Below are 10759 nucleotides of genomic sequence, written 5' to 3'. Positions count from 1 at the left end.
CCGCGCCTGCGCACCCCGCCGCGCCCAGAGTGCGGCAGGGAAGATCCCGCGCCTGCGCATCCCGCCTCTCCCGGGGTCCCGCGTGGGGACATCTCGCGCTTGCGCATTTCGCCTCGCCCGAGGCGTCGGGGTTGGATCCCGCGCCTGCGCAGAGCAGACCCGCGGACGGGGGCGCGGGGTGCTGGGCTCCCGGAGTGGTCCGGCACCGGTGGGTCTGTATGGTATTTGGTGGCCGGGCGGGCTGGGCCGTGTTCAGGGGAAAGGGTCGAACACCGATATTTTTAAAAGTACTCTGTGGTTCCCCGAGCATGCCAGCACTAAGAGGGTCTGAGGATCTCGACCCTGGGGAATGGGGTCTGAGGGGCGGCGACCGCGGCCTCGTAACCGCCGGTGTTTGGGGACACGGCCTGTCCGGCCTCAGGAAACGCGGGGAGGTGCCCCACTTCCACCTGCGGGGCTGGGGAGGGGGCTGCCCCCTGCGCTGAGCCGGAGCAGCAGCGGAGCGCACTGGACAGGAGACGAGATGGGAAGCTTTCCTGTGCTCCAGCTGCGGGGAAGCCCAGGGCCCCCCTGAAAGCTGCCTGGGTCGTGGCTTGTGAGCCTGTTGCTAGCTTGCTCCGATGGTATTTGTAGTTTTCTAGTGTGTTTATTTGCTAAGAGCCGGGATCTTGCATGGAAAATAAATCAGTAATCCTAAGTAATTTAGCTTCCTGCTTTTTTCACTTAAGGTTGTATTATTAAAATCTTCCTCTTGTACACAACTTTATGAATATGATTTCGAATTATTAAATTTACAATGAATCATTGTCATTTTATTGATTTTTTCCCCAATTTTTGCTATAAGAGCATAAAAAATATATTTGTGCTCAAAATTTTGCCTTTAGGATTACTTCCTTAGGACATATGCCCCAGAATTATGCTTTATTGATGTGCAGGGAACAAACATTATATAATGAGCCCTACTTATGAGTGGGTCCTCTATCAGTGGATTCAGTCACTTGCAGATCAAAAATATTTGGGAAAAGATTGCTTTGCACAGTGCATGTACAGACTTTTTTCCTTGTCATTATGGCTTTAACAATACAGCATAACAACTACTTACATAGCCTTTGCATTACATTAGGTATTATGGGTGATCTAGAGATGATTTAAAGGATACAGGAGGATGAGTGAACGTCATGCAAATATTTCATCATTTTATATAAGGGATTTGGGCATCTGTGATTTTTGGTGTCTTCTGGGGGGCCTGGAACCAATCTCCCATAGATGCCAGGAATGATTATACTTCCTAGATGTCTTTTTGAAAGTATAACAATTTTAGTATTTTCTAAATTAGGTATCTACCTAATTGTTTAGAAAATTTTGTGGTTACCAAGAACCCCCAAATATTAAGTTCTGAGCCATGTGTTTGGGTATATCTTTATCATCTATCATAATTTTATGTCTTTAGGTGTTAAATATTTATTTAAAAAACCCTATTAAAATTTTTCAAAAATTGGGTTGAATTCCTTGTTTCTTACATACAACATGACTAAATATTTTGTGATCAGTGTATTTGTGGTGGGCACATAAACAAGGTGAAAGCCTCCATGACTCTACTTTGTGAACATGCCCACTTAGCATGGGTACTTAAAAAACTTGCAGACTCTTAACCTAGCTTGGAGAGTACAACCTACACCTGAAGCAGGGGCCTCTCTAATCATGTTGGTGACCACCATGTCAGGAGGCATGAAAAGACCCACACTGTCCCCATTTTCCTCTCATGCAAGGCCCAGCACTTACCCAAAGTCTCCTGCCTGCATTATTCTTTCTGCTTGGAAGACCTTTTTCCTTTGATCGCTGTCTGTTAGACAACCGCTCATTCTTCAAAACTAAGCTCGCACAAACCAGTATGTCCAGTGTGAGCCGTCATTTATTCAGTTGGTTGTATGTCTTTATTTACAATTGTGTTAAGGTCCTGCAGAAATGGAATCGATAAGAGACATATACACATGTGCACAGCCAGGCATTGAATAACAGTGGAGATATGTGTTGATGGGGTTTTGACCTGTAACACCCTGGAGTGCACTTATACAGGCTGAGCGGCCCATGATGTTATTATATGATAAGATCTTACAGAGCTACCATCTTCTATGTGATTCATCAGTGAACAGAATGCTATGAAATTTATGAGTGTGTATGTATGTGTGTGTGTACCTATATACATACACATAGATGTATATCTCACAGAATGCAAGCACATGCATTCAATTTAGTATATGAATTGGTATTAAGGATGCGCAGCTTATCCATCCAGAAACAACCCTGAGACACCCAAAGTGGGGTGCAGCCAAGCATCTGGGCATGCCACGGCTCAGTCAAGGTGACTCGGGCCATTACCCATCATGACAATCACCGTTTAAACACACTAAAAAGCAGGACTTTCTGCCTGTACCTGGCTGATTTGAGATGTGTTTTTCCCCACTAGGTTGCAAGTCGTCGTTTCCTTCTTGAAATCCCATAAAGCTCCATGTGCATGCACTGAAAAAAGGTATTTTTAAAAATTTTTTTTTAGTTGTAGATGGACACAATACCTTTATTTTGTTTATTTTTACGTGGTGCTGAGGATCAAACCCAGTGCCTCACACGTGCCAGGCAAGCGCTCTACCACTGAATTACAACACCAGCCTGAAAAAAGGTTATTGAATAAAATCATGATTCTTGAGATTCAAATAGATGACATAATAGTGACTGTTGTTTTATTCCTTTCATACAATGATTTTGTCCTTTCCTTTCAAGGTATATCTCCATGAATAACTTAAATGCTCCTCCAAATTGGAATATCCGGCCTGATTCCCGGGCTGATGGGGGTGGTGGAAGCAGGTGGAATTATGCCCTATTGGTGCCAATGCTGGGATTGGCAGCTTTCCGTAAGTTGTGGTTTTTCTGATGTTTGTGTTTTCTGGGCTGAAAGCATGAAGTGGTACCTTAAGACCTAGCTTTGGGACCTGACAGATGCAGCCCAATTTCATCCCATTCTGTGACTTCTGGGCAAATTACTTAATTCTTCTAAGCCTCAGTTTACCTGACCCTGGGAGGTGGCAGTCACAATCAACTCAACACATGAAATGAGAGTAAGATCAATGTTTAGAAATGTTTTGTGTGGGCTGGTTTAATGACTGGTTTCATGGCAGTGACTCCTTGCTTTTGTGTCCTAGTCAAGAGTGATAGGGAAGAACAGGCCTAGAGGAAAACAAGTTTGATGTGTGCGTCATGTTTGGAAGTCAGCCCAGAGACTTGGCCTGTGTAAGTTCTGCTCAGCATAGCCAGAAGCCCTGTATGTAGTTTGAGTTGACTGGGCACCACTAGATACTCACCCCCAGATGTGAGAAACTGTTAAAGAATGGAAGAAAAAAGCCGGGTGTGTGGTGGCACATACCTGTAATCGTAGCAGTTTGGGAGGCTGAAGCAGGAGAATCGCAAGTTCACGCCAGCCTCAGCAATTTAGCAGGGACCTAAGCAATTTAGCAAGACCCTGTCTCTAAATAAAAATATAAGAAGGGGCTGAGGATGTGGCTCATTGGTTAAGCGCCCCTGGATTTAATCCCTGGTACCAAATAAATAAATTAATGTAAAAAAAAAAAATGGAAGAAAAGCAAAAGCCGCCCTCTGTGCGTATGGTCTTTCATACACAGTGACTTTTTTGTGCCTGAATTTTCCATGTCAGCAGGTGTGTAGTGCAGGAGATAAGGCTAGCAGGAGCAGGTGGAATTCACAGTTCAGGGATCTGAGTGGTACCTGCTGGTGCTCCAGCTACAGCCCTGAGGATTCTATATTGAAGGCTCACTCAACTTGGTCTTGCAGGGCAGTGCCACATTGCTAAAGGCTACTGTTGCTGAGGCTGCGGTGGTGAACTTCCACTCAGAGAGTGGCCTGGGTGGCTTAAAATGATGCTTATTGATGTCATCTTTTTTGGCTTTGAGGCTGGGAGAGGCTCTTTCATTTTCCATACTCATCTGTGACTTTTATAGCCACTCATGTTAACTTTCAGATTCTTATCTTCTTGGGCCTTTGAAATGATGCTTTCTGTAGTTCAGGAATGTTTTATTTTTCCTCATGGTTATCTTGTTTAGGTAATGTATTCAAGGATAACATTTAGTTTTGCATTCTTATAAAGATTTTTCAAAATCATTTCTGTGTTTGAGAAGCTGTGTTGCAACTTTGAGGGTTAACCAGCCCCTGGCATGGTTTGGAAGTAAAGGCAGATGGATGAATGCTGTATGGGATCAATGCTATTGATGTATTGATGAGATGCTGGATTTATCATGATCATTTAAACTGCATTATGTGTACATTCGAGATGCTGAGAATTGAACCCAGAGGCGCTTTACCACTGAGCTGTGTCCCCAGCTTTTTTTATTTCATTTTGAGTCAGAGTCTCACTAAGTTGCCCAGGCTGGCCTTGAACATAGGATCCTCTTGCCTCAGCCTCCTGAGTGGCTGGGATTATAGGTGTGTACCATCATGCCCAACTACACCTTTATGACTTTCATCACAGCATAGAGACTAGTATAATTATGTCCACCTGAAAGATTAGTCCCTGGCCACATTCTTCCCTGGGTAACTGCCCTGGAAGAGTGTCCAGCATTTCATAGACAGGACAGCGCCTCCTGTCAGCCTCGGTGGCCACACCTCCTATAATCCCGTAATCACTCCGCCCAGATGTCGCGTGAGTAGTACCGTGTAGTGTGTGGCCTCTTTGGCTGGTGTTTTCACCCAGTGTGGTCCTTCAGACCTATACGGGCTGTTGCCACCTCTGTAGCCAGTGGATCACTCAGTGCTGAGCAGTGTCCCTGATGTGGGTGCGCCACAGTTCAGTTGACCATCCACCTACAAGACTGCTGTGTTCTAGTTTGGGGCTGTGATGAATAAAGCTACTACCAACATTCTTTTACAGAAGAAAAGTTCCATTTCTTCAGGATGAATGTCCAGAAGTGCAGTTGCTGGGTTTCATGGCAGTTGCATGTGAAGTGTTCTAAGAAAGTGCCGCATTGTTTTCCAAAGTGGCTGTGCTGTTAACGTCATGACCACAGCAGTGATGCACAAGTGGTCCAGGATCCCGCCACACAAGTGTTCGTATTTCATGTTCTTACAGGTGTGGAAGCATCTCAAGTGTTTTCACTGTGCTTCCCCTGGCAGCTGGTGAGATTGACCATGTTTTCACACGCATCGGGGTGTGTCTTCTGTGAAATATCTGTTCATGTCTTTGGCCGTTCACTAGTTGGATTGTTTTTAAATGTTGAATTTGGGGAGTATTTAGTATGTCCTAGATTCGAGTCCTTTTTTAGATTTATGGTTTACAGATATCTTCATCTGATCTAGTTAGTCCTTTTATTCTCCTAACAGTCTTTGACAGAGCAGAGGTTTAATTCTCAAAAGCAAGTTTAACATGCTTTTTTCTGTACAGATATAAGAGATCTCTGCCTGCCCTGATCCTGAAGATCCTCTTCTGTGTTTCTTCTGACGTTTTTTTTTTGGCGGGGGGGGGGGGTCTTTTACATGGTACACTGTGAGTCCTGGTTTGGTCTCCTCCTTGCCATTTCTCTGCCTTTGTCTTCTGGTGCCTGGAGCAGACTGTGGGTGGTCTTTGGGCTTCAGGGAAAGCACCGTTTCACCACTGGTGGTGGTGTTTGTGGGTTTTTGTAGCCACCCTTCATTAAGTCAAGAATGTTCCCACCTTGGGACTGGGGTTGTGGCTCAGGGTTAGAGCCTAGTATGTGTGAGGACTGGGTTTGATCCTCAGCACCACATAAAAATACATAAAATAGTGGTATTGTGTCCATCTACAATGCAAAAAAAAAAAAAAAAGATTGTTCCCCTCTTTCTGTTTTTCATGAATAGGTATTGAATTTTGTTAATTTTTATTTTTTTTTTATTTTTTATCAGTTGTAGGGTTGTGTGATTATATCTCTGTGACCTGTTAATGTGTTGGATTACTTCTAGTGACTTTCTCATATTGATCCAGTCTTTCATCTCTGGAGCAATCCCTCCTTGGTCATGCTGTATATTTCTTTTTACATATTGTAGAATGGTACTTGCTAATGTCAAGGACTTTTGTGTCTGTGTTCCTAAGGAAAATACTGAACTTTGGGAGGTTCTCTCTCTTCTCTTCAACTGTTGTGCTATTAAAAAAAAAATTAGTTGTTGTATTTTTCTTTCTAAAATTTCCATTTGTTTGCTCTGTATATCTTCTGTTTCTTTGCTTAGACTTTATTCTGATGATGCTTTAAAGTGTTTGTCCACACTGACGTCTCCATCCTGGCACTGATGGGCATCTGTTGATTATTTTTTCATTCAGCTTTAGATCTCTCTACACCTTGGTGGGACGAGTGACTTCATTTGAAACCCCAGAAGTTTGGTATTGTGCCATGAGGCTGTGGGATTTACATTCACCTGTCTTAGCCTTGCTCTTGCAGGGGATGGGAGGCTGCCTCCTTATTGCTGGCCACAGGCCCTGTGGACCCCCAGGGCCCATTGCCTGGGAGTGGCTCCCAGCTCCTGCTCTACCTAGCTTTGGGCTGTGGGTGGGATGGACTGTGGTGGGAGAAGATAGTTCTAACTTCTATGCTTATAGAATTGAGTGCAACAGCACAGCCAAGTAAGAATAGCTTTCAGGTATATGGAAATAATGCCAGTTCTTTCATGGACTAGGTCCTGCAGCGTGATCACTGATGTCATGGAGAAAGAATCAAATGGCACAGGCACCTTTTATTTATTTTATTCGTCCTTTTATTCTCCTAACAGGCCTGTGATCTCAGCCACTTGGAGACTGAGGCAGGAGGATCACAAAAGTTCAAGGCCAGCCTCAACAACTTAGCAAGACCCTGTCTCAAAATAAAAAGGCTGGGGATGTAGTGCAGTGGTAGAACACCCTTGGGTTCAATCTCCAGTCCAAAAACGAAAATTGAATGACAAGAATACCAGCTGGAGGGGCAGCTGCAAAAGTGGGGCAGGACCAGGAAAGTTGGTAGAAACCCTGTGTTGCAGGGAGTTAAAGCAGGGGCAGGGGAAGAGCAGAACTTGTGAGAGCCAGAACTCCCGCTTTTGGCGGCTTTGGGCCTTAGGATTTGAACATGTGTGGGACATTTCCTTTTGTTTTCCAAAGACTCAAATCCATGCTGGCCCGTTTTTTTTAACTTTTTAAAATTTTTATTTTTGATACTGGGGATTGAACCCAGGGGTGCTTTACCACCAAGCAACATCCCAGTCCTTTTTTTTTTTTTTTAGTCAGAGTAATGCTAAGTTACTTAGGTCCTCACTAAGTTGCTGAGGAAGGCCTTGAACTTGCAATCCTCCTGCCTCAGCCTCCCAGTGGCTCGGATCACAGGTGTGGCCGCCATGCCCTTCTCCTACACACTGCTTTTTGGAGCTTCAGCTGAACATATCATTTTGAAAAGCTGGGAATTCGCATATCATTGTCCAGCATTTGTGAAATGGTCAGTACCAGTGTTTGCTCAGGAGGTGGTGGGCATCCTGTGCCACCACCCTGCCTCGCCTCACTGTCCACGTGGCAAACTCCTCTTGTGAGTGGGATGGAAAACAAGCTGGGGACTCCATTCAGACCTGAGGCCCCTGCCCACTGGCAGGTGCTGTGGCCACCAGGTCCTGGGCCTTCCTCCTTCCTGTAGCAGAGAATGGAAGCCAGCTGTTCCACAGTGTGAGATAGTGTAGTCAGTGCCCAGCCTGGCCTCCCCACTCTCCTAGGCCCACGTTTGTGAGTCCAGTGGCTCTGGCATGGGGATAAAGGCCAGAGCATGTCTTGAGGTTGACATCCTTGCTGTGTGTCTGATAGAACGTAAGCAAATGCCTTGGATATAAGCTGTTCACCAGTGATGCCTGGGCAGAGCTGACACAACTGTTTTGTGGCATACTGGGGATTGAACCCAGGGGCACTCGACCACTGAGCCACATCCCCAGCCCTTTTTTGTATTTTATTTAGAGACAGGGACTCAACTGAGTTGCTTAGCATCTTGCTTTTTGCTGAGGCTGGCTTCAAACTTGCAATCCTCCTGCCTCCCTCTCCCAAGCTGCTGGGATTACAGGTTTGTGCCACCATACCCGGCCTCCCATGTTAACTTTTTATATCTTGCTGATAGTCTGTGGGACACTGAGACCAGAGCTGGCAGACAGTGGTGGGGTTAGTGGCAAGGGAAGCAGTGGTAGATTTTCTTGGCCATAGGAGTTAGATGTGTGGACCCTGCATGCTCAGCCTTCAGTCCTGGTCTGATTTGGGGGTAAGAGCTTTGCCATTCCTGCAGAATGTATGGTCTTGGGTCTTAGGCTGTAAGTCAAGGGCTATCTTTATATGTTGTTTCCTTTGAGTAAAGATCATTCATTGAATCTCTGCTGTGACTCTTCACTATGTATCTTTTTCTCCTTCAATTTATTCATGTCAGGTTGGATTTGGTCCCGAGAGTCCCAAAAAGAAATAGCAAAAGAGAGAGAAGCATATCGCCAGAGAACAGTTGCCTTCCAGCAGGATCTTGAAGCCAAGTACCATGCTGTGATCTCGGAAAATCGACGTGCTGTTGCTCAGCTGTCTCTGGAACTTGAAAAGGAGCAAAACAGAACAACTAGTTACCGTGAAGCCCTTATCTCTCAGGGGCGGAAGTTGGTGGAAGAAAAGAAACTTCTGGAACGGGAATGGGCTAAGGTAATGCAAGAAAGAAACCAGCTGCAGCCTCTGAGAAGTGTGTACCTGAGCCGTCTGGAGGAGGAGGAGGACTGGCAGAGGAAAGCCCAGCTCATGCTGAAGGAGGTTGGAGAGGCTCTTGCAGAAAGGCAGAACATCTACTGCAGCCTGGTCACCCCCCGCCGCTCACGGCTGGAGCTGGAGAAGAACTTACTGGTGCGTGCCGCCGTCGACCCAGTGGCTGCTGACCTAGAGATGGCAGCTGGCTTGACTGACATATTCAAACATGACACCTACTGTGGTGACATCTGGAATAGCAACAAACGCCAGAATGGGAGGCTCATGTGGCTATATCTCAAGTATTGGGAGCTAGTCGTGGAGCTGAAGAAGTTCAAGAGAGTAGAGAAGGCCATACTAGAGAAGTGAGAGGAGTGAGGTGTCCACGGCCACCGGTTGCTTCTCATGACATTCTCCCTGCTGAGCTCCCACACTCCCTCTGCTTGCTACCCGCATCCCACCACATGCAGCTGCCCTCAGTGGCATTCCAGCTTTGCTACCCTCAGCAGCAGTGAGGATTCAGCACATAAAGGTTTTCCCTGTGATGCTCAGCAGCTGTGAAGGGTTGCCTTTCTCTGAAGCATTTTGTGAGCTGCTAATATTTAGCAGAACAGTATAATGTCATTTTAGTTTGAGGGTAAAAATTGTTTTTAAAGGTCAAATATAATATTGATCCTCACTGTAAGTAATTTTCTGTGACTTTTCCTAAATAAATTCTGTCTTCTAGGATTATTTTTTTTCCTTCCCAGATTCCATTTAGCAGTCGTCAGGCAGTGGTGATGAGGGGTGTTGTAAGACCACGGAGGCTGTAAAACATTTGGAAGCTCTCATGCTCATAACAGGAAAAGCACCCAAGTGGTTCTCCTAGCCAGCAGGTGCCCCAGTATTTTGATAGCCACAGAGGCTATCAAAGTGTGAGGCAGGCCCACAGAGCCCACGTTCTGGAAGAGGCTGGGTGGACAGGTCCCAGCTCCTGGGGGATGGGAGGATCACTTCAGAGTGTTTTCTGTTGATCTGGGGTGTTGAGTGTACATGAGGTTGCAGGGCTTAAAATGGAAGGAGTTGGTTGGGGGGTGGGTATTAGGATCTTGCTTCTCATTTTGCTTACTGCAGGCTGCTTTGCCTTGGAACAGAGTTAGAAGGTAATGATTGGCCTGGACCTTCTGAAACCTAAATGCACAGTGACAAGACTTTTGTACTTTCATCAAGTTAACTTATTTGGTGGAGAGGCCTTCCCCTTTTTAAAGCTCCTAGAAAAAGAGGTATCTCAGTCACATATTCCATGTATGCATGTGTGTTTTGCACCACTGATATAGTGTCAATTTCATGGTGACAAGAAAATCTTTCTGCAGACATTGCAGCAGCAGAGACAAGTGGCAGGGGAAAGCCTCCCCAGAGAACCTGCATGTTCTTTGAGAACTGCATGTCTAGTTGGAGAGTGTAACTGTTTCTGGGTCAGCTTAAAGTAGGGGGAGGCTTTCTAGCTGCAGCCTAAGTTGCACAAGTGTTTGATGTGATGAACACACTGAGCCCCAACATGCTCCAGCAAGCAGCTGCCTTCATTCTCTGGGTAGCCCTTTGCTGTACTATGATCAGGACGGATTGCTGGGCAGAGCTGGGATCACTCCCTCTGCCTGCTCCTTGAGAGGTCCTGTCTCTATTCTGGGCTCGATGAAGTAGTCCCTGTATTTCTCAGTTAGGATTCTGGTTGTAAGCAGTAGCTTAATTCAAGCTGTCTTAGACTTGTAGAAGAGGATTTGCTTTAAGGGTGTCTCAGACCCAGGGCAAGAATGGAGAGTGCCATTCAGACTTGGGAGGAGCTAGAAATGGCACCTGAGCAACCCTCAGGGACCTGCCTACTTCAGTCTGTTCCCTGCAAAAGGCTCCTAAGGCTACACCCCATCCTGGACTGGCGTACTGCCTGTCCCGCTCAGGCCTTCAGAGAAGTTTGGGAGCCCTGGGTTATACAGTGCTGTGGCACTTGAATGGAGTGGGGACAGTGAAAGCCAGGGATCACAGAGTATGTGGCTT

General features: G+C 45.9%; 2 protein-coding genes across 5 annotated transcripts in view; one reads left to right on the top strand and one right to left on the bottom strand.

Annotated features, from left to right (window-relative positions):
• The window catches only part of Sdha (succinate dehydrogenase complex flavoprotein subunit A), a 22668-nt gene extending 22561 nt beyond the window's left edge, over positions 1-107 (bottom strand). The window contains exon 1 of the mRNA XM_015490375.2: positions 15-107. Coding sequence (XP_015345861.2) covers positions 15-107 — 93 coding nt within the window. The remainder of the gene's footprint in view (positions 1-14) is intronic.
• Ccdc127 (coiled-coil domain containing 127) lies at positions 73-9460 on the top strand. 4 transcript variants are annotated; one of them, XM_015490420.2, is made up of 4 exons: positions 106-208; positions 2468-2530; positions 2779-2909; positions 8436-9460. In XM_015490420.2, exons 3-4 carry the CDS (start codon positions 2789-2791, stop codon positions 9095-9097), a joined length of 783 nt encoding a protein of 260 aa, XP_015345906.1. In that variant the 5' UTR covers positions 106-208; positions 2468-2530; positions 2779-2788; the 3' UTR covers positions 9098-9460. The 4 variants fall into 4 exon arrangements, with proteins under 4 accessions (XP_015345904.1, XP_015345906.1, XP_015345905.1 ...); XM_015490419.2 differs by having other exon boundaries at positions 124-212; XM_015490418.2 differs by lacking the exon at positions 2468-2530 and having other exon boundaries at positions 73-208.
• Positions 9461-10759: the final 1299 nt, after the last annotated feature.

This window comes from Marmota marmota, unplaced genomic scaffold (assembly GCF_001458135.2).
Source record: "Marmota marmota marmota unplaced genomic scaffold, marMar, whole genome shotgun sequence".
Taxonomy (NCBI): Eukaryota; Metazoa; Chordata; class Mammalia; order Rodentia; family Sciuridae; genus Marmota; species Marmota marmota.
Note: the sequence above shows the minus strand (reverse complement) of the source record. Positions and strands in the feature narration are given on the sequence as shown.

Bases quoted from the DNA above. Each gene is read 5' to 3' on its own strand.
- Ccdc127 (XM_015490418.2), top strand. From the start codon at position 2,789: ATGAATAACTTAAATGCTCCTCCAAATTGGAATATCCGGCCTGATTCC. The intron at 2,910-8,435 runs GTAAGTTGTGGT...TATTCATGTCAG, and splicing joins GCTGGGATTGGCAGCTTTCC to GTTGGATTTGGTCCCGAGAG.